Here is a 23,541-nt window from a genome sequence, read left to right as displayed (position 1 = left end):
CTCCCTAACCCCATCCCACCCCGTACAGAATCGGATGTTTCCAACATCGATCAAATTGAAAAGGAATAAAATTTCCCTACTTAACATACATCCCCGATTTCCCCGCGAGCCTACCCGGACTTTGACCCGGCAAGAGTCGGGTTTGTTGGGTAAAATTGTCATCCCCCTACACTCCATGCATGACTCGGAAACTGAAACCAAATCAACTCAGGAAAGTGTGCTGGAGAAGAGTTGCTGATGGATATGGAATCAGAAGATAACTTGTAGAACGATTCATAACCGTATCCACCTTCCAAATTAAAGACCAACCCATTCATCTCTAATTTAGTAAATAGAAGAACATAGATATCATATCACGCACGGCTAATGAACACGGTGTAAGCACGATATATACAACGATGATGTAACCTAGCAAGGCTACCTGGAAGATGCGAGGGCTCGGCATGCTTGATGCATCCCTCTCAAATAAACAAGCATATTTAACATAAGTTAAAGGTGTCATAGCACAAGTCCCGTCCCGTGGGAGGTGATATTATGGATCAACATGGAATGCCAGATCAGTCTTCATCTTCATCATCGTCGTCATCTTCTTCATCGTCTTCCTGCAATTTGAAAATTCCAGTTTTAAGTTGGATGAGAAACCCCCGTAAAAGTAATCCTAATTAGTCGTATGAACAAGAAGAAATTGCACTGGGGAAAATTTGATTTATAAGTTCTCCACTTGCCAGGTATTGGACTGTAATGCGAAATATAGGATGAACATCAGAAATCCAATTTTGGCAATACAGTAGTGTAGAGTATATAGTAGGACCGCATGAGCAATCAATGTTTCTCCCGATTAGAAGTAGGAGCAATTCATTTTGTTCAGGTAAAAACTGTATCTAACTGATTCACAACAACATGAACTATGTTTTCACAACATAACTTGCAGTTGATTTTACGAGTCATTTTTATAAGCAAGCGCAGCTCATACGTTTGAACTTTCCACTATTATAAGATCTTGATAACATCAGATGAAAGATCAGAATGCATGCAAGACATGAGAAATATCAGACTCGACAAAGCAAGCAATAGTACAGCGCACCTGCGCAAGGATTCATATATAGTTTTGAAGATTACCTCAGCACTCTCTTCTTCTTCCACAATCTTCGCAATGGGTTTTGACCTTTCAGCAACTTCTTCCTCGTCATCCTCCTCGTCATCCTGATAGAAGACGTGACAGTCAGAAATTAAACATGTAGAAAGGATGAAGGGTTTGTTTCTATTAAAGTGCAAGTCCATTTATACCTCTTTGTTGTTGTAAGCTTTCATAAGTTTTTCATACTCCGTTTTCCTTTTTGCTGCTTTAGCTTCATATGGAGCTTTCTCCTACCAATCCCGGCCCAGTAAAAAAAAATAAAAAATTAGACAATAAATGCAATGGACCAATCAATTGTGACCTGGACTGAATCTACTAAAAGAGAATTGAGCTTACAGAAACTAAGAACTTATATATCCTTCCGCACCAACTATTTTAATATTGTGCTAAATTCCCAACTTGGTACACAATCGAAGATGAAAATTCACATTTGAGTCTTCTGTCCTTTAAAGTCATCAGGCAGGCAACAACTATGAAGCCATTTACCCGAATGGCAATGGCTACGTCACATGACAAATTTCCAAAAGTCATCAAATTGCCTTGTGTATAGCTACGTCCACTGAGAGCACTTTATATCATCCTCCATACATCCCAATACTGTTACTTTCAGAAGATACTATAGAGTATAGACTTACCGCAGTTGACATAGATTTCCACTTTTCTCCACCAGCTTTCCCCACCTTCATTCAAAGCATCCAGTAATCTCATCAATATCCAATTGAAGATGAGATACTTACCAAACTTAAAAAACAACACTTTCTACTAAATAAAACATAAACTATGGTAAGATGCTTACAGCTGACACAGCTTTCACATTCGGATGCTCTTTCTTGTAAACCGTCCTGAACTCTTCTCTACATTAAATGATTAAACAATAACTTAGCATAAGATTCATTAAAAAGTCTACGATGTTTCCCTTGCCATCTCACATAAAGAAAGTACTTACAGAAAAACAAAGAAAGCACTCGCTGGTCTCTTTGGTTTATTGGGGTCCTTCTTGCCCAATTTTGCGTTCTTAGCAAGTTTTCGGCGACTCTTGTCAGCCTCAATCGCAGCCTTTCGTTTTCCCACCTTTCTGAATTGACGAAAATTAAACATGATATTATGTTTCAAGAAAAGCTATTTAAGACTCACATTTGACACTGCCTCACTAATTATTAACCTACAGTTTCACCCAAGAAAGACGTTCATATAGAGTTAATATCAATTAAAGAAATTTACATCTCCTCGACAGGCTTTAATACTTCTTTCTTGTCCTTCCTCACAGGTCCCTTGCCTTTGGAAGCCTTCATTCTCAACAGACAGCTTTCTGGAAACATACAATTCGATTAAAACATCACTGTGAAGTCCAACCGAAAGAAAACAGATTTTGTAGTAACAAAGAATACAGATTTTGCAGTAACAATGGATGAAACCTGTGCACTTGACATTTTGGACGGAATAATAGATGACATCCATAAAAGTTGTCGTAGGCCCTACATTGGCCTATTTTAAAAAGGGAAATGATTTTCACAATCCATTTTCTCACCATACACACCCTTCTCTTGGCCATTGGATATGTGAAAATCATTTCCCTTGTATGAAGCACGCAGCCCGAATTGGCCAAAAAGAAGTTCAAGCCCTAATTTAATACTAGGGTGAAAATTCAGGCTGCATAACGGGCATATTACCCATAGAAAATATTATCTATAATAATCAGGGGGTTGCATTTTTGCTCACCACTCTCAAGTGGGGGTAATGCTCACTACCCTATTTATCACCGTTGAATGGGTTTACATTTTGAGATTTGTGTCTATCCATTACACAGATCTCATAATTTAAACTCATTCAACGGTGATAAATAGGGTGATGAGCATCACCATCACATGAGGGTGGTGAGCAAAAATATTCCCAATAATCAGGGAGCTGCTATTTGTCCACGTAAAAAGTCATTAAGCACTCCAAGCTAGTGTACAGAAAAATACAGAGGGAAGGAGTGCAAATGACATTTTTGAAGTGCTAAAAACACTTTCCCCTTAATCAAACTATTAATCTTTTCCTTAATTATGACTTTTCATCAAGTTATTAATCTCTTCCTTCTTCTTTTGAGGATGCTCTTCGAGTTATCAAAAGTTATTATACCATGCTGTATTTACATTAAATCCAAACCCTAATAAAACCATTGCTAAATCTGTGAGCAGAGAAATAAAAAATAAGTCAAACCATTCAGTTTCAACTTTCCAGGAAATTTTAAGCAAGTTATACTACTGACATAAGAGTAAAAATTTCTACCTTATTTTCTCAGCAGCCAAGCAGAACTATCAATACCAGATCAAAGAAATAAAACAAGTAGAAGAAAAAATAGAACCATCACCAACCCAGATGGTTAAAATTGTCAACAGGCAAAGTGAATTATGCAAACAAATGATCAGGATACTGAAAAAATATGAACAAAAGTGATAAAATTTATAAATTGATCTGAGAGAAAAGTAAAAACAGATGGAAGAATCGCATACCTCCTGGTTTTGGAGAAAAGGAAACGCAACAGGGGAAAGGAGAGGAGAGAGGAGAGAGAGAGAGTAAAGCAAGCTAAGTTAAGAAACCAAAAACCAAAAAAGTAGAGATATGTTTGTGGGAAGTCATCAGGTCCATAATTTCTCGAGAGAGGGAGAGGTATGCCAAGAAGATATGTCCGTGGAAAGTCTAGCAGCTGACACGTGTAAACTTTTTTGGAACCATTGATGAGTTGACCCCTTTTTTTTTCTTTTTTTTCAAATTTTGTTGGCCTCTGGGCATGCTACATGTATACAGAAAATGGATCATCTCCATATCATTTCTACTAAATTCTACTAATTAACAAATTTAGATTTTTAAAATTTGATTAAACGGTTAAAATTATTATAACTTTTAAAAATGATCTCCTGTTTTAATCATTGGATCAAATTTCAGAAGGATAAATTTGTTGATCGGTAAGATTTGGTAGAAGATCAAGAGATGAACCCTTTCATGTATACATACATAGAAGATAATTGAAGGGTTTTGATTGGATGGCAGCAAAAGCAGAGTCAAAGTTTTATCTACCAAACAGAGGGAAAATACAGTCAAGGTGTTGAGACTCTTTGAACTGCTCTTGTCACTTGGAAATTCTTGTCTTACAGTTATGTTAAGTTCTATATAAGCATCATATGATATTGTGTTAAAAACATAACGTGATATAGAATTTATAAAGAGTTTCACTTTTGAATTTTTTTTTAGCATTTTTCATTATTCGACCTATTCAATGAAATTGGCCTTAATAGGGTACCAATTCATCTCGTGTAAGTACAAACTCTAATACACATTTACAGTGAGCTAAACAGTTCACTTTGTATGTCGACTGTCGTACACATCAGTAATCATATGGTGGCAGTCAATATGTTACGTTTGCCTAATAGGATTGAGGTATGGCTAGGGATGGGCAAATACCCATCGGTTATAGGTAACCGCGGTTATCCGTCTATTTAAAATTCACGGTTACTGTTATCGGTAACCGTTTAGATAAATAAACGATTATGGGTATAATTATTTACCCGTGAAATTTAAATGAGCGGTTATGGGTATTAACTGCGTTTATAAACGGGGTAACCGTTTACCTATTTATTTTATATATGTAAAATTAACACAAACCATATTTCATATCGGACAAAACTTAGATCAATGCTATTGACTACAGTGCATGATTTATGTAGCTAATATAATAATATAATATAATTTTCATTAACCACTTTAAATTTCATGGTTCATTATATATATTATGTTAATACTTTATATCCTGAGTTAAATAACCAAAAAATATTGTCTTTTAACAGTTTTCATAATCCAAGATACGTAGCAAATTTTATATTACCTTCATTGTTAACAGTTAAAAATATTGTCCGTAAACTATTATTTCAATTATTGGAATGGTATAAGGATTTAAAAAATTAAAATGCAGAAATGTATGATGAATTTACCTATAACGGTGTTTAATTGTTAGAAAAAGAAAATTATGACAAATTTTTCTTTTTTAATTTTCAAGTTGTTAAAAAAACACGTAGACGGGTGAATATGAGTAAATGGTAAAAAAGAAAGGATAAACAGGTTAAAAAATGATAAATGGGTAAACGGGTACTAAATGGTTATGGTTAAATTAGTACACGGTTATGGTATGTGGTTAACTGTTTATAAACGGTTATGGGTATGTGTATAACCATTTAGACAATTACCCAATGGATAAACGGTTATGCGAGTATGAGAATAAACGGTTATGCGAGTATGAGAATAAACGGTTATGCATAAATAACCGCGGTTACCCGACTGCCATAATCGTTGTCCATCCCTAGGTATGACTAGAACATATGATTTTAGGTAAAGCCAACTTGTAGTGGCTTTGGCTTTATGCAAAGTTTCACGAACAATTTTCCTTCTATATTATGTATAAGATAAAATATTCTATTTTACCATCATGATTCATGAGTTATAGGTTTTTAGAATTTCTCTTTTATCTTTTATTTTTATACAACAATAATAAAAAATACAAGAATCAAGCTTAAAATCTCAATACATCGTTAAATATTTTTAATCCCTTCAACTACAATCCCTTACATATTTTATTTCCCTTCAAATTAGACGAATGCCTGGAAAGTTTTTAGCATCCGTCATTGGGGACTTTCATGGCCTAAACTCGGGTTGGGACCTCAATGGACTTTGGAATATGGGGTTGAGGGATCATACATGGGTGTTTCCAACTTTCAAGGCCTTTGTTTAAATGGGCTTTGGCTTCATTTTAACCATTTGAGAAAGAGACAATAACAATGGATTTAAGAAGCGCATTGCTCCCATATACTGAGAAAATATATTATGATGGTGACAATATTCCTTGACGTTATTAATTTATGTCAATTATAATATACGTGAATGACATAATTAATATGTTATTAATTTAAAGTTAATATTAATAAAAAGATTTGTGTGTTATAATGTAAATAGATTGATAATTTTATGCGATAGTATGACAGTTACGCTAAAGATCTTGTCCGCTTTTCGAGCTACTATGAAGAGATCGTACTCTAACTAGCTATGTAAATAAGGCATATCGCACACCTACATACATTGCATAGTACATGCATACATATCCAAGAGATAAGGCTTTGCCAAAAGGTAAGGCCTAAAATTAGACATTTACATTTCACACACATCCTTCACAAAATTCCCACTACTTTTACATTTATATAACTACCCACTTACAGTCCCACCCCCATCACCCCATTCTCCTCCATTTTTAGACAATGGCCGCCACCACAGCCGCCGTTACCTCCCATTTTTTTGGACCCCAACTCCGAAACCCAGAGCCCAGTTTCGGATGCTTCCAAACCCGTCTTGGCGGCTTTTGAGGCTTCAGCTTCGGCAACAAGAAGTCACCACCACCTGCACCACCAAAGCAAAAGCAAAAAAAGTTCGACGACGGTGAACGACCCGTATGGTTTCGGTTGCCGAGCTGCCAAAGTGGCTTGACGAGTCGCTTCCCGGGGACCGCGGCTTTGACCCCTTTGGGTTGGGGAACCCCGCCGAGTACTTGCAGTTTGATTACGACAGGCTCGACCAGAACCTTGCCAAGAATGTGGCGGGCGACATCATCGGGACAAGGATCGAAACTGCAGAGGTGAATCCGAAGCCGCTTCAGCCGTACACGGAGGTTTTTGGGCTGCAGAGGTTCAGGGAGTGCGAGCTGATACACGGGAGGTAGGCCATGCTGGGAGCGCTTGGTGCTCTTGCTGTTGAGGGACTCACTGGTGTTGCATGGCAAGACTCCGGAAAGGTAAATTAAGTTTTAATTAATTAATCGAAAAGAATCTGAATCCTGAAATCCATCAATCATGTCTGTTCATAATAATCTAATGTAATTTACTTGACTTTTCCATCAACTATAAAGTCTAGATTTTAGTAATTCAAAATGTTGTTATAAGAAAATAAAATTCGATATAAAATGTATGGTTTCATTTTTTAGTAAACACCAAGCAATAAATAGTTAATGAAAAAATATCAGTATAGTTAAGAGTGGGTCAATCACAGAAGATGTGCATGTGGTCATTGAAGCTTTTTCTTTTCTTGTTTTTTATGGTGACATGGAAATATATATATATTTTTATTTGTATTTATGACATATAGGCCGTATCTCGTATTTTGTAAGTATTATATAAGGAGCTGGGTATACATATATATTTGGCACAACTTTTTGCCCCTCATGCCTAGGGGTGGACAAACAGATAGAGGAACCGCAGATCAGGACGGGTATAGGCCGATTCCATATACTTAGAAAAAGGGGCATTGGACCGATTCGTTTCTAATTATAATGAACAGCCGAGATTGAATGAGAACCTATCATCAAATCTCAACAGTTAGTTTCTACCCTAGTTATCCTCCCGAGTCCAGTTTCCAAAATCAGTCACTCTCTCCTCTTTTTCCCTCTCCTCCATCTTTCCTTTTTTGCCCTACCTGATGGGGTTTCCATGTCCGTATAGCTCCAACCTCTCATGAATCAGTGCCTTCAACCTTTACTAATCGTTGTTGCAGCCTTCATCGTTTATGGGTCTCTCTCTTTTGCTCTCTTTCGAGGGTTTTTTGGGGGAAAGCTTTGCACTTTCGACCTCCCGAAGGTTTTTGAGTTACACCCATGACAAAGCTACTAAGTTTCTTCGGCAAGTCTTGAGATTTTTCATGTTTTTTTTTTGTTTGTTAAATTTATTGTTTTTGGGCTTAAATGGTTGCCCGCTTGTTTGGAATTTGTGATTTGAATGATGTTTGGCTGTTAAATTTGTACATCATAGAAGGAAGAGGAAAGCATAGGAGAATTGATTGAAATTGGTTAGATTCAGAAACCCTAAGGTATTCCCTTTCTTTTATTCTTTGAATTCATAGCCGATGAGAAGGCAAAATGGATCTGTGGGTTTGTATGAAAGAGTTATGTGAAAACCCTAATCTAATCCCTAATTTGCCTTGAGAGTGCAGATCGTGTAGTGGTTGTTTTGATGGAACCGCCGATAACGATGTTGTTCGAAGAAGCAAATCTTCAAATGAGTAGAATGAAGAGGATGACGAAGACCAGACTTGAGGTGCGAGTGAAGATTTGGACCCATGGGGACCCATAGGAACCGGTCTGTTTCAAAAGGGTAAGGTTAGGTCCGGATCCCATTTTAAAAAATTCAAAACCCGCCCCGTTTTATTTACCAACGGATTTGATCCGGTTCCTTCAATTTTGGGCCTGACTCAACCGTGCCCACCCCTAATCGTGCATTCTTATAATCCATGCAAAAAAACATGATGGTCCTAACTATTATGGTAAGGTCCTTATTGACGATGAATGTGATGATAGAGATGATGAAAATGATAGCTACACCATGCCAAATCCTAATTTTGTTATGTACATCTCACAATAATTTACTTAAACTTATTAAGCGGACACAAATCCACTCTGTATCTCACTGTGAGTTTAAGGATTAGGCAACTTGGAACACTTAAATTGAATCCGACGATCTCTATTAACGGATTCAGTTGGCTTATCTCACACAAACCAAGAACTCCAATTTACACAAACCAAGGACTCGAATTTCCTGATCCTTGGGCTCCGGACACTAAAGACTGGAGAGGATCCAAATTCCTATTAAGGCTCATATTATGAGAAAAGTTTGCCCTACAACTAGAGATTTATCTTCTTATGTCTATAACACTCAACTTTAACGGTTAACTTGGTTACTAATCTCTTTTAATTGACTCAGGTTGAGTTGATCGAAGGATCGTCCTACCTAGATCTTCCACTTCCCTTCTCCATCATCACATTGATATGGATCGAGGTGTTGGTGATTGACTACATTGAGTTCCAGAGGAATGCCGAGCTTGACCCGGAGAAGAGGCTGTACCCGGGTGGTGGCAAGTTCTTTGACCCGTTGGGTTTGGCCGCCGCCGGATGAGTTTGAAAGGCTTCAACTGGCTGAGATCAAGCATGCTCGTCTTCCTCCTTTTTGGAATCCAAACTGCTGTCACAGGAAAGGGTCCTATCAGTTTTCTGCTTACATTTAACAGATAAGATAATTAAATAAATCCACTTCAACAGAAAGTCAAGTTAATTTCATTCATTCTCTTCCTCTCTAGCCAAGAACCCAAGACCAAGACTGAGAGTACACTTATATTATATATGCTCACATGTTTAATGCTATATTTATGTGTATTGTGCTATGATTTTGTATACTTGTAAACTCATTATGCTTTGATGTGTTAAATGTGTTTAAAAATGTATAACTATGAAACAAAAACAAATAAGTGGATTGTCATTCTTTACGAGCAGCTTTGTGAATAATTTATCAATAGAAAAAAGGAAAACGAAGAAAACGTCTTACATTAGGTTGCAACCAACTTGGATCCTTGTATCAATGTTCAGATCTGAATTCCCCTTTCAGTAATTTTGATTAGTTTAGAATTTTGTTCAAATAAAAAAAAGTTTGACATGTGTGAACAAACTTTGCAATATATGTGAAGCTATCTACGTAAAACATTTTAACATGTGAGAAACTATCTACTTATTAGCAAGTAGCTTTTCAGTAAAATCTTAGTGCGGCATTATTTACCCTAAATAAGGGCCAAACAAATCGATGAGCATATTTTGGACAATGTGTTCAAAGAGTTGTATACTTCTGTTAGTTCAAGAACTAGTGGACTTTATTTTTTGTTCAATGAAGTTGTGGAGTTATAGGGAATTGAGATCCTCTCCAAATTTTTGTTTCACAACCCGCAGAACGAAATATTTGACTTGCTCAATTTTAATTCTATTGTCCTATTAGTTCATACTATTAGCTCAACTCACACAAATCAAGAGTTCTGATCTCTCTATCTCACTCTTCAACAATTTGAATCTCCAAATTCTTCAACTCCAAACATAAAAATTCGAAGAGGGTCTCGGTTCAACTTCAAGACCTATTTCAGCCTCCCTTGTATCACCTGAACTTCAATCATTGGCACAGTGTATTCACGTATGCGATATAAACAAATGAAGTGGTTAAGATTTGGCCATTTATATAAGAAATTGCTTTGCAATTTCAGCGGGCACTAGCTGACTAAAACATCTTATCAGCACAGAGTATAATAAAATGCCCAACTTAAGGGTGTCTTTTACATACTCACATCCCACCCACCCTCTCTAGATCTCCAATAATTGCAGATAAATTGAAAAAGGAAAGTAGTACCATCCACACATTTTTTAAATTTTTTTACATATATATTTTTTATTTTTAATTATCGAATTAAATGAATTGAAAAGATAAAATAACATAAAATAAAAGAGTGTAAAAAAAAAAAAAGCGTGTGGAGAATACTGTCCAAAAGAAAAATTGATAAAAATGAAAACTAATGAAAATGACTTAAAAATTTTGAGTTTTAACGAAAATGACAAAATAAATGGTAAAGTGAATAATATCATGATTGATTTTTTTAGTGTAAAAATACGAATTTTCGTTAAAATAAACAGTACCAAAAGATTTTCGTTAAAGTTCCCTTGATAAAATGGTCGTCCAAGATTGATTCCATTACCTTTGGAATTTTGCAATCCACACTCAACATATTCGCATCTTAACCCTTCAACTTATTCTTTACTCCGACTAGCTAAATAAAACTACCCAGGATATATTTTGACAAATATATCGTGAGTCAAATCTTTGGTATATAATATAGGTATAGCACCAATTTCAAACTGTCGAGTTCTAAATGGACTTCGAGAGGTTGCAATACGTTTCTATCTAAAAAAAGTTGGATACACCTAATTTTCGTAATGTGTAGGTAGATCAGAAGTTCAAATCTCATAAACAATAACTGTTCATATAAAAATCGTAAAAAGTCAAAACTTTGTTATCAAAATCTAGCGTCAATCAGAAAAGTTCAATGACAAGCCAAACCTCACAAATTTTTTTCTTTGAAGGTTGGGATCAGATCGATTAAAACCCTTGACCTTGAATTTTGCCCTAAAACGTTCCCAACAAAAACCATATGGAAGGTGCCGTATTTTCTTTTGCACTTAAATTCGAATTTCCGTCTTTTCCTGAAAAGAAAACCATACATAATACCTGGGTAGATTTAAATTTGAGTAAAGTATAAAACAGAGGTTTGCAAAAACAAACAATAACTATGAAAATAAGAAAATATTTTTAAGATTAAACAAAAAATAATTGAATATTTTATGTTGTAAAGGGCAAAAACCGTAGATTTCACGTCTTGTCAGGTTCCACTTTAACATAAAAAGTGATTTAATTGTGGGAAGGTGAAATGTGATAGCTTTCCTTTCCCCGTCCGCATTTCTTGCAAGAACAGAGACTTCACCAGGCAAAGGTAAAATATAATCATCCAGAAATTCTTTCTCTCTTTCTTTTCTTGCATCTGCGGTTTCCTTCCTCAATTGGGTTTCCTTTTTCCCATATTTTTCTGTCTCAGTTGATTCATTTCTTAAAAAATCAATCTTCTTCTGGGTTTTCTTCGATATTAACGACGACCCATTTCCCTGAATCTTCATCTTGTTTTGGGATTTGGGCGGTTAGAGGATTTTTCTGGGCGTGCGGTGGAGGCATGGGGAGGCTGTTTGTGGTGAGTCTAGAGGGGAAGATCTACAGCTGCAAGCACTGCCGCACCCATCTTGCTCTTTGTGATGACGTAGTTTCCAAGGTGGTTAATTTGATCTTTTACAATCTTTTAATCAGTAGCAATTTATTATATTTTTTTGTGATTTTCTGCTGAATTTTTCATCCGGGTTTTGATTAATTGTTTTATTTTTATTTTTATTTTTTAATTTTTAATTTTTTATCTTGTGAGATGATGTGCATGTTCTTTGACGGTGTGATTAGTCAACTGTATTACTTGGTCTGCTTTTGTGATTTTTGTTTCGTTACTTTGGGAAGTTTTGTTTTTGTTGGACTTGAAATGTAAAGCAACATTTATCATTTATGTAAAGTAACTTGTAAGGAGGGTAAATTTTGGTGCTTGATGATATTATTAGCAGAAGATCTGATTAAGTATCTCGTAGTTTCTTAGGGTGTCGGTTGAAGTATATGGATTGATGATAAGGGATGTTATTGAAGGCATTTGGATCCTATATCATAAGCTGGAACTTGTATCCAGGACCAACATGATGTTGCATTTTATCTTTTCTCTTGCGGCCGGGAGTGCCGGAAGAACTTGGCTCTAGTTTTTAGTGAAGAGGACAGCTAGAACTCAATCGAAGCCTTGTTCCTCTTTTCAACTGAGAGAGGACATGGTGGTGTATGCTTTCATAGTTTTCATTGTTCATTGCTTTCAAATGCGTCTTTACGTCCATGTGCACAACTACTTTTCGAAGCATTTGGCCGTGAATGAGTGGATCTGTATTGTCTCAAGTAATAATGTAAGAGAACATAGCGCTGTTATTAGAATGAACTGACAGATGGTTATAGTCTGTGCTGTCTTTGAAGTTTTGACGACAACGTATAAAACAACGATGATTATTAGAATACATGTTGGTAATAGTTTGGTATAAACTAAGGCTTGTTCTGTTCTTCTTTGTTGTGATTGCCCTTATTTTCCCATTTCATTTGGCGTCAAATAACTCTTGGTTGGTAATTTCAAATTTGAATACAAGTGCATTTTCTGACTACATGTTTTGCCTGTGTTTCGTTCAGTCTTTTTACTGCAGGCATGGGAAGGCTTATCTCTTCAGTAAGGTGTAAGTTTTTCTTAATATTTGGACACCTTTACCATGTCTGATATGGAAATTACAGGCAAGATGTTGAAATAGTGAAACATTTATTGATTGCATGTGCGATTTGTTGATCATATGATACCGGTCTATTTCCGTTTCATTGAAAATCTGCTTTCTTTTCTTGTATTTATATACAACGAGAGAATTGCCGCCAACAGTTTCCAGCGCTCAGTCTGTGAGTTTTACTTTTCATTTGTAGTCTGTCAAAATATTTCTCAACATAGCTGAAAGTATGGAAGGTGCGGGATAATGCAGTCTAAAATGCTTGTATGCAAGCTCATTCAACGAAATTTGTCATTGAACGGTATATGCTTGCAGTTAGTTGGTTTTAGATCAATGTTTTAAAAGAATCGCCTCAGGGCGCGCCTAGGCGCCCTATGAGGCTGGGCTTGAGGGTTGCCGCCTCTGTTTTCAGGGAGTGGGCGGAAGGCGCCGGAAGGCGTCGCCAGAGCCGCCTAGGTGCGCCTCAAGGGATTTTTTTTATTTTTTATTTTTTGTTATACTCCCAAACCCAAATTTTGGGTAGGGTTTTAACTACCTCATACATCTTCCTTGCACTATCATCTCTCTGCCTTGTTTTCTAATTTTTATTTTTTATATAATGGATGTGTGTGCCGTTTACGTGCATTGTTATATGTGTGCTCATTGTGCTTTTCATCCTCTATTTTATATATAATATAATATATGTATATATATGTGTGTGTATATGTATTTATAATATATGTGTGTGCTCAGGATGATTATTGATTAATAATCTTCTTCTTTTTTAATATAATTTATGTGTACGGTGTATATATTAAAAAATTAAGTCCTGTGAGGCTTTGACTCACGCCTAGGCTGGGCTATCCCTCGGACGCCACGCCCACGCCTCACGCTTTTAATACATTGTTTTAGATATATGATTCGTGTGTCCAATCATATTACAGAGTGAATGTATATTCCGGGGAGTGTGAAGATAGAGCAATGATGACCGGACTGCACACAGTTGCTGACATTTTCTGCGTTGGGTGTGGATCGATAGTGGGGTGGAAATATGTAAGATCACGAGCCATGATTAGAACTATCAGGATTTATACATTTCTTTCTCTGCCGTTATTCATTTTGATGGTTTCTTTCAGGAGACTGCCCACGAAAAGGGCCAGAAGTACAAGGAAGGAAAATCCGTACTCGAGAGGTCAGTAGACATGCGGAGAAAGAAAATTTAACATTCTAATCTAATCCGAGTTTTGTGAAAATAAGGTTGTGAGTTTCATTCTTGAGCAGGATTAAGGTGTCGGGTCCGGAAGGAAGAACTTTTTGGGCCAGTCATGAAGCGCAAGTCGGTAGCAGCGATGCAGACGAAGGTTGATCGGTTCCCCGTTCGTACTCAATTGTACATTCTTCAAATCTCATTGTTCTTCTTCCACTCATGTGAATTACTAAGCTCTTGATTCCTCAATTTAGGCAACTATCTGCACTTGCCTGCAATAACAAAATTGTAAAACATTCGATTCTGTTCAAATTTGATCATGTTGTATGTAACCTCTCTTCAAATGCAATCTCTAGTTCAATTAAATTCCCACTTGCCTCACCGTCGTAATTGATCGAAAATAGATTTGCTTATAAAGCTTGTGACAGAGGCGTTCTTAGCTAACATCGGAGTAATCTCATTATATCTATTTCTCTCATCAGGTTACGAGACAGATTTTCTTGTGATGAGTACGGGCTGTATGAATCATGATTATGGTTGATTCTGTTTGATTTCCTAATTTGGGAATATTCTCATCTTATTTTCTTAGATTTATTTTAGTTAATTGTACCAATACCGTGCACGTCAAGAAACAGTAGCAAAAATAAACTGACTCGAACATCTTCATGCGCCGAAATTAATCCGTTCAATCTGGCGGGAAACAACAGTTTTGCTGACGTTGAAATATCCTTTCAATCATACAAAGGGCCCCGCCGCAGGTAATTAAGCACCGACCTTCTTCTTTTTCTTTTATTTATTTAAGTTTTGTTTATGGTAGGAAAAAAGAAATTTCTGGGAAACAGCTGCCAATAATTCCGCAAAAACAGCTTACCAATGATTCGGTGGATACTTTCCTCTCTAAAGAATGAGAAAGAGTTATTACTCAATATTATTCGTTGCTGGATTACTATGCAAAGATTGTCTTTGTAAAAAATAAATTAAAATTAAGATTGTTTAGTTATCTAACCGTATAAAAACAGAGGAACATATTTGGTAAAAATATTACTTACCGTCTATGTAGTTGCTATAATAGATTGGTTGAACGACTCCAGTTTTAATTCATTTTTTGCATAAATAACTTTATAGAATAATTTATAATATGAACAGTTCTAATCATAAAGATAAAACTCAATGATTTGAACGCGAAGAGGTTTGAGTGGAAGTTTCTATTCATCCTTGAGTCGCAACTGTTCTAATTTAATAGTCTACGTAATGGTGGCGACAAAATTAGTCTGATATTACATAAAATATAAAATGGGTAAATCCAAGCTTAATTGTGCATTTGGGCAACTCTGATAAATTTACCACTTCATATAGATATAACTTGACATCAAGAAAAAACATGCAAACTGCAAGATGAATCCGGGGAAGGAGTCTGTCGGATATTGAACACAGGCGATTCGAACAGCAAACAAGCGTCCGAACCAAACTATTCGACATTGGCTCTCGGGTTTAGCCCCGGCTAAAATGACCAGGCGTTGTTGATTCAGGCAGAAAAGCCGGCTCCAACCGCAATGTATAAATCTTTCACTTCTGATGAAATCCATCGAAGAGTCCTGAGAACAGCCAAATTACTCGAGCGAATAAACCATTTGCTCACCTAGCTCTTTGCCTACAACCCTCGTATATCTATGCAGCTGTAGCTCCAAGTAACTCCGTTCTGAGGCGCCAAAAGCGAACATTATATCCTTCAAGAGAAACCAGTGTAATAAGTAAATGAATGCACAATAAGGGGTTGGAATTTGGGTGGGGAGGTTTCAGTAGTTTTAAATCAGGTATATGAAAATTCTATGAAGCTTGAGTATACATACCTTGAATCTCACACGAGATCCCTTCAACCCGATTAAAATGTTACCAACATCTCCATCTTCTACATCGGCAGACACCAGATTTTGTTCGTTGTCTGAGCTTTCATATTCAGAGTCAATCGCTCCTCCATCGTCGTACATAAGAAAATCATTAGTGTCTTCTTTCCCAATGTCATCATGTTGCACTTCCATGTCTTCTTCAGAAACATGAGGTTGCAAGGACGCTTTATCTTGCGGAATGGAAACATCAGATAGAACAGCATACCGTTTTTTATCAAGCAAAGGTTTGGCAACATCAAAAGGAACCCACCTGGTGTTAAAATTTCAGTTTGTCAGCCACCGAAAAATTTGGATATCAGGGCACGAGAAGATTTTCTTAATTAATATGAAAAGTAATGATTTCCATTGGTTATGTAGATAAAGTAGATATATTGGTCTGATATGAAAAATTCAGCTTGCATGTGTGTCATTATCAAGCAAAGGGAAACTTACTGGTAACGTAGAGGACTGATGTATAAAGAACAATTTTCAACCTAAGTAGTAACTTGAAACTATTAACAGCTTTCCACGGTCAGCTGGTGCAAGCAAAAGGGAACTTACTGGTAACGTAGAGGACAGAGTAGCTCAGACGGGCAATATGCTGCTTTGTATCTCATCTTACTACAAGAGTGAATGTAATAACCGAGATAATAATACTGAAGAGTGGTGCAATGGGCTTGATTTTCTTTCACCCAATTTATTTCTTGTAGTGCTGAATACTTTCCAGGTGATAGGAAGGCAAAATCTGGGTCCCAAAATAAGTATTTACTTGACAAACATCTAGGGAGGATATCTATAACACCGACTGCAATAAGTTTGCCATCAATCACATATTGCTGATGGAAAGAACCAAAGCCACAAGGTGGAACTGTACCATCACCTTTTGGAGGAACATAATTTAAGGGAGTATCAACCAGGAACCTCCTATATGAGCTTTCCGTAACATGTTCAGGGGTATCATTATGCACTGCTATTTGATACCGTCTATACAAAGCATACTCTTCTGAATCAAAACTGGACCTTTTCAAATGAATCTCAAGCCTCCGCCTCTTTACTGGAGTATATTGAGAGATATTTTTCACACTGCACTCTTTACTTTCAGACCTAGCAGCAGATCCTTTAGCGACGCTAACAGTTTGAGCACTTTGACATGAGGAAGCTTGTTTTGTGGCAGAATAAAAATTTAAATGTCCATTACAAGCCCTGACTAACAGACCAGATGTCTTTGCCAATTGATTCAAGGAACTCTCTAGCTTTTCAGCAATAAGTTTTGGAGATGGCCCCTTTTCATCTGTAATATTCGTCAATAATCTTCCCTGGTGGGCATCCTTCTCACCTGGTAACGACTTCCTTATAGTAGCCGCTATTTGGAATGCAATATTGCTCGAGTATAAGAGATCTTCTGATCCTTCAACCAATAGCTTTCTTTTGGCTTGTAAAACCTTTTTAACAGAAACTTTTGGAAATTGAATGTCAGGAAATTCCCCACTTTCAGAGCAACTACGAACAGAATTTTCAACTTGATCTGATAAGAAATGCAAAATATTTTCTTCCCCACCCTTCTCTTCATTGTTATTGGAACAGGATTCTTTCGCGGCTGAGCTTGAAACTTCAAGATGCGTATGGCTGCATGTGTCCTTAGAAGCATTTGGATTCTCTATAGACTCCCCTGGTTTCTTACATTCCAAGGTACCTTCTAAGAACCTAGGCATAGATTATTTTCATTGATCAGGATAAAGTATAAAAAAAAAGGTCGTACCCAGTGCACAAGGCTCCCGCTTTACGCAGGGTCTGGGAGAGGTGAATGTCGGCTAGCCTTACCCCCATTTATCGAATTAAATGTATGTTTTGCTAGAACTTAATAATGATACAGAAGAAATCATAGTAAAATTACACCACTGATAACTGAAAGTAATCGACATCAATTAGCCCATGACCCACTCAAAAACCCTAGAAAATTGCATAATAGTTGTCCGACATTAGAATTTTCTTTAGAGCAGATTTTGTGCAGTAATAAATTTCCAACCTTGAAAGTGTCATGATACATCATCTTTGGTGGGGTTCTATATTATAAATAACTGATTAACTATACTAAATGTACCAAAAGAATTGTAATTCTCAATCTACAGACAACAATACTGTAAACTTTGTTTTTTAGGGAGAGGTGGGGGAATAAAAGGCAACATAACTATACCTTTGCATTCGTCTAGACACCCGTACTTGCTCTTTAGAAGGAACAAAATCATCTACTCTCAGACGAATAGTATAAGCAGGGCAGCATGTTCTTTCCATCTCAGGTTTGTAAAGAAAACAACCAGATCGTCTCCAACCGCGGTCAAGGAGATCTGAAAAGAAAAAAGAAATCAAGACAACATTGTAAGCAGTAAAATGGTATAACAAATTTGTCAAGAGTTCTTTATCATTTTTTTTCTGGGTCAAACGAGAGTGTTTTCTTATCGTGGTTACCGCTACAATAACAGTAGTATTGTTCACAAGATATAAAGGGAAGCCAATAAAAAGCAAACCTTGGTAGTCATTGATCGTAATGCTATGTGCCCACAAACCTGAAAAAATCGAAGACAAGTTAAGAATGTAATCAGACATTAAATTTATCCCCAAAAGGGCAAAAGAAGTTTTAACACGGGTGACGGCAAACAGAGCTATAGTTAGCAACTTAGAATTGGCCTAACATCCCAACTCTCAAACCCAAAAATTTGCATACAACAAATTCTTGTGATAAAATTTCTGTCCAAATTCGAATCGCTTAGAAACCTCATAACTAACTTGCAAATTGATCACAGTAACTTTTATTCATGGAATTAAACACAATGATTCCAATCTACAAAATTTTGGATAATTAGCAACGATTTGGGAACAAACAAACAACTATACGGAGAAAACCATTTTCAAAGGCTCAAGTTTTCCAAGGGCTCCATCAATCACACAATCAAATTCCTAAACTTGTTCTAAATCTAATTAGCAAGACAAATCAACCAAATTACGAGCTTAAAACCAAACAAATTTTAGAGAGCGAGGGAGTTGATGAGAGAAACGGACCGTGAGAGATACTGGTGCGAGCACCGGATTTGCAATAGCCGCAGGAGCTTTTGTTTTTGCCGTAGTCCACCACCACGCTTTCTCCTCTGTGGTTACTACTGCCGCCGCCGCTACTGCTCGCCTCGCCCTTCTTCATCTTCCCAGCCATTTTCCGATTCGATCCTCTCTCTCCGCTCAGCTCCGCCTCTGCATCGGACGTTCTGGACCGCGTTTTAGCTTCCAAACGACGTCGTGGCGCCCAATAACCAGCCGTACGACGACCCTCCCTCTTTCTCTATTGATCTCCTCGGCCGATTTTCAGTACTTAATTGTTTAATTCATTTGTGCATCTGACTTTTTTTAATATATGGTTGAGAAAAATGAATAACCAGCAAAAATAAATAAATGGAGTATTATATGGTTATACAGACAAATTAGAAGTTTACGGTGTACATTATTAGCTTCTTGTTACGCGCTCAGACATGTTATTGTCAATATATAATTTTGAGATTTGAAACTTTGTCGTCTTATTTGTCATATTTTTAGTAAATGATCTGAAATATAATTGATTTTTTATTCAACTTACCTTGAACATTTTACATGAGAGAAACTAGGCAAAATTAAGAGAGCTAGTTACACCTCTTATATAATCTCAATTTAAATTTGAAGACTTTACTAATTAATTAGTCCTTGGTCAACCCTTACCTCTTATACAATCTCAGTTATGAGAAAAATAACTTAAAAAGAAAGATATTATTTCTAATACTCTGATCGAGAAATAAAATAACGTAATTAAGACTCATAACTATATGTAATTTAATTTAGAGATTTTAAAAAAGACACTGCTATTGCACATTAGAGAAAAAAGAAAACCTCTCAATTTAAGTAATGTGAGTATTGAGATTTCTATAATTACAATAGGGGGTTAAAATAATTACAATAGGGGGTTAACCCTAATCAAGGAGGAATTCTTAAATTCAAAACGATTAGGTCACCGGTACAACCAAATACTCAAAGCTACAATATAGAGGTGTCAGACGAGAACTTAAATTGACTTGGTAGATCGCTGTGGTAACATCTCAATTCAGTAACATAATATAACATTATGTTTGGATGATGAAATTTAGGATTATTAAAGAATTTTAAAATGACGGAAATTGAAATGACAATATTTTATTTTCAAGAATTTGTAAATTTTCTTGTTTGGTTAATCTAAAAGAACAATGGAATTGAACACTGAATTTGTTATTTTTAAACTCTAAATCATAGAAATTGAGAAATAACACATATTTACATGGAATTTGAACTTGGGAATTGAAGGTCTCAAATTTAAGTTTTTTTTCCACGCAGAAATTCTAAATTTCCATGTTTATGAATCCAAACAATAGAATTTGTGCATGTTAATTTATAAATTATAACTTTTACCAAAATTTCAAGTTTATTTCCCTCATCCAAACATAGTGTAATTGAATGAAAACTAACAGGTGGCTTTGTATTATTAAGTCGAAGTTACTCTCGTACGATTCACGGGACAAGAAAACAAAACAATATACATCACAAAACCAAGAAAATCTTCGAAACCATACATCAGAATTACACAAAAATACATGGGCTTAAACTGCAAATACAATACTTCAAAATTCAAAAACAAAAAATAAATAAGTTAAAAAAAGGGCATTATCGTGATTATATCCCCACCAAAACCCACGACCTGGAAAACGTAGGCTTTAAGTGAGAGAAACAACAAAACCTGCACAGTACGCACCTCCGTTCATTTTCCCAATTTCGGACTCCAAATTTCTCCTAAATTACCATTCAATGCCACTCCTCCTCTTCCCCCTCACTCTCTCTCTCCATCTCCACTGTGAAATCTCCGATCTTCCGAGCTTTCTCACTGCAACTCACGCTCGCTTCCTCCGCCTCTCGAGCTCAGCTCCGCAATAATGGCGGTTCCTCCGAGCTCAATCTCTCTTCTCGTCTAGTTTTCAACGCACTTGGGAGCTCAGTTCCTTAATGGCGGTTCCATACCTCTGAGGACTCTCCAAGCTTTCATCTTTCTAAGTGCTCTCACACTCCTACGCAGCACTTCACGATTGGTAGAAAACGGAGCCGAAATGCCGACTCGTAGCCGTCGAATTTGTGCACCGATTGGCCGTCGGTTTCAGATCTATCGGTAGCTGAGCTTCGTTTCGGCGACGACTGCGACGCAGTGGTGGTTGGAAATTAGGTTTTAGATATTTTATTTCATTTACTATCGGTGGACTTAGCGTTTATGGCGATGAATCGGAGTTTTAGGGCTCAGGACTCGCAAATGCAAGCGATGATTAAGCAGAGGCAGCAGCTCAGAGCCTCTGTGAGGAAGGAGAAGGAAGAAGAGCTCGCTTTGTTCCTAGAGATGAAGAAGCGCGAGAAGGAACGGAACGATCTTCTTCTTAACAGCTCTGAAGAGTTCGATGCACCATTAGGTATACTTTTTGTGCCTAAATTTATTAGGTTTTCGTGTGCAATGTAGAGGCTTTCACATTTCGATTTTGTGAATCAGTAATGTGCTTTTTGGTTTGAATTGATGCTTAAATAGTCTGTACTGATTGTAGATTAAATTTTGTTTGGAAATGTTTCGCATTTTCGGCTTTGATATTGATTACTAAGGTTGCTTCTGATATGGTAACTTTGACATTGCAGGGACGAAACCCGGAACTTCTCCCATTTTCAATATTTCCTCATCAACGCCGGCACCTCCACGCAAGACCGGTGCTGATGATTTTCTCAATTCTGAGAATGACAAGAATGATTATGATTGGTAATGCCATAATCTGTTTTCCTTTTCTAGAACATAGAAGTTATTTGTTAGCTGAGTTCTGATGGGATAATAAAGAAGCAGAATAGGCCATACCTTTTTTTAACTTCTATGGTTTGTATGCTTACGATTCTGAAATTTTTCCCTCTGTTATGGAACTTTTATATCAGGTTTACCATATCCTTTATAGGATGTTTGAAGATTTTGTTTCAATTACGCGTATCATATGAAATATTTTGGATTGCAAAGTTTCTGGATAGAGTCAGCAGTATAATAATACACTGGTGATATAGTCCGTGGATGCATTTCTGCTGATTACATGCCTAATGTGAGGTCTGTTGGGGTGGCCTAAACGTGCTGTGTTCCTGTAGGGGGAATAAATTTTTGACAAAGGAAAGCATGGCCATTGAAGTGTTTAACTAAAATAAGAAGTCTGTACAGCTTCTGTTCTTCAAATGCATATTAAATTTCAGTTTAGCAGTGTTACTATTAGGTAGAGATAAGTGTTCTAAGTCGGTATTATTATTTTATTCTTCTTTCAGGCTTTTAACTCCACCCGGGACTCCTCTTTTTCCTTCGTTGGAGATCGAATCGCATAAAACCGTAATGAGTCAACTTGGAACCCCAAAGGCTCGTCCCACCGCACTCAAATCTAGAGTAAGAATTTCCTTATCAACTGGGTTGCAGTTCTACATCTGAAGTGGTTGTAATTTATTTATAGCATGTGAAGGGGAGTTTAAGGCTCTGGAAGTTAGCATCCATCTTTAGTCCTTTTTAAAGCAGAAAAGTTGCAAAAGATATCCTTGGTATATGGCGCTTAATTTGTAGTTATATGAACATCTGAACTATTGACATTCATTCTCATCTCTCAAACTTTACGTTGCTTAACTTAGAAAGTGCATTTAAGAGAAAATTACATATCTAGCATCTAACTACTAGATTCAACAACTATTGAGTTTAGAATGTTGTAATTCATAGAATATGCCGCTTCTCTCGTTTATCAGTCTTTATAAAAGGGTAAATTTTGTGGTGGTTTTCAGTTTCTCATTTTTGAGTTCTAAATTCTAATTGTGCTTGAGTTTCATGTAGTATTACTTAGCCATTTCTTCATTGTGATCATAGTTAGCAAACCCCCAGCCGGAGCCTGCTGCTAGGACCAGCTTAGTGTCTAGACAATCAACTTCTTCCCCTGGGTTGAGTTCTTCAAATTCAGGGACCCGGAGGCCTTCATCGTCCGGGGGTCCAGGATCAAGACCTGCAACACCAAATGGATGCCCCACGTTGCCTTCAGCACCTAGACCTTCAAGATCGTCAACCCCTACTTCTCGATCAACCTTGCTGTTAAACAAGTCCATAAATTCTGCCCCTAAGTCTATGGTTCCCACAACTCGATCCACACTTCCTGCAAATAGATCGACAACTCCTGCAACTAAATCTACAGTTCCTTCAAGATCCTCTACACCATCAAGATCCTCTACACCATCAAGGTCTACAGCAAGATCTTCAACACCAACTTCCAGACCCACTGTACCCCCACCCAAGCCTGCATCAAGAGCATCAACACCAACTCGTCGACCGTCCATGCCATCCCCTACCCCTAGTGTATCAGCTCCTCTGTCAAAGTCCTCACCTTCAATTTCCAAGCCAGCTCCTGCAGCAGCAAGAAATCCAGTGCCATCACGTGGTGCATCCCCAACAGTAAAATCTAGACCATGGAAGCCCTCAGAA

At 36.9% G+C, this 23,541-nt stretch overlaps 3 protein-coding genes, 1 long non-coding RNA gene and 1 pseudogene across 6 annotated transcripts; 3 read left to right on the top strand and 2 right to left on the bottom strand.

Moving 5' to 3' along the window:
- Positions 1 to 297: 297 nt before the first annotated feature.
- On the bottom strand, positions 298 to 3,796 carry LOC103432821 (high mobility group B protein 1-like). Of its 2 annotated transcripts, XM_070825295.1 has the most exons (9): positions 3,634 to 3,774; positions 3,410 to 3,435; positions 2,360 to 2,447; positions 2,085 to 2,213; positions 1,935 to 1,992; positions 1,774 to 1,818; positions 1,288 to 1,368; positions 1,120 to 1,203; positions 298 to 602 (listed from the first exon to the last, which is right to left on the bottom strand). In XM_070825295.1, exons 3-9 carry the CDS (start codon positions 2,428 to 2,430, stop codon positions 558 to 560), a joined length of 513 nt encoding a protein of 170 aa, XP_070681396.1. In that variant the 5' UTR covers positions 2,431 to 2,447; positions 3,410 to 3,435; positions 3,634 to 3,774; the 3' UTR covers positions 298 to 557. The 2 variants fall into 2 exon arrangements, with proteins under 2 accessions (XP_070681396.1, XP_008369245.1); XM_008371023.4 differs by lacking the exon at positions 3,410 to 3,435 and having other exon boundaries at positions 3,634 to 3,796.
- Positions 3,797 to 6,308: 2,512 nt separating this feature from the next.
- On the top strand, positions 6,309 to 9,347 carry LOC103432820 (chlorophyll a-b binding protein CP29.3, chloroplastic-like; annotated as a pseudogene).
- On the top strand, positions 7,879 to 8,218 carry LOC139197590 (uncharacterized). Its single transcript, XR_011583093.1, has 2 exons — positions 7,879 to 8,020; positions 8,144 to 8,218. It is a non-coding gene; the product is annotated as an uncharacterized lncRNA (long non-coding RNA).
- Positions 9,348 to 11,271: 1,924 nt separating the features above from the next.
- On the top strand, positions 11,272 to 14,460 carry LOC103432818 (protein yippee-like). 2 transcript variants are annotated; one of them, XM_008371022.4, is made up of 6 exons: positions 11,272 to 11,506; positions 11,713 to 11,836; positions 12,826 to 12,869; positions 13,832 to 13,940; positions 14,024 to 14,079; positions 14,169 to 14,460. In XM_008371022.4, the coding sequence occupies exons 2-6, from the start codon at positions 11,741 to 11,743 to the stop codon at positions 14,251 to 14,253; spliced, it is 390 nt and encodes a 129-aa protein (XP_008369244.1). In that variant the 5' UTR covers positions 11,272 to 11,506; positions 11,713 to 11,740; the 3' UTR covers positions 14,254 to 14,460. The 2 variants fall into 2 exon arrangements, with proteins under 2 accessions (XP_008369244.1, XP_008369243.1); XM_008371021.4 differs by having other exon boundaries at positions 11,369 to 11,506; positions 11,609 to 11,836.
- Positions 14,461 to 15,268: 808 nt separating this feature from the next.
- Positions 15,269 to 19,486, bottom strand: LOC103432817 (arginyl-tRNA--protein transferase 2-like). The gene is made up of 6 exons (XM_008371020.4): positions 19,038 to 19,486; positions 18,506 to 18,544; positions 18,175 to 18,325; positions 16,542 to 17,684; positions 15,945 to 16,251; positions 15,269 to 15,821 (listed from the first exon to the last, which is right to left on the bottom strand). The coding sequence occupies exons 1-6, from the start codon at positions 19,183 to 19,185 to the stop codon at positions 15,705 to 15,707; spliced, it is 1,905 nt and encodes a 634-aa protein (XP_008369242.1). The 5' UTR covers positions 19,186 to 19,486; the 3' UTR covers positions 15,269 to 15,704.
- Between the last annotated feature and the right edge of the window lie 4,055 nt (positions 19,487 to 23,541).

This window comes from Malus domestica, chromosome 07 (assembly GCF_042453785.1).
Source record: "Malus domestica chromosome 07, GDT2T_hap1".
Lineage (NCBI taxonomy): Eukaryota > Viridiplantae > Streptophyta > Magnoliopsida > Rosales > Rosaceae > Malus > Malus domestica.
This window is presented reverse-complemented; position numbering and strand designations above follow the sequence as displayed.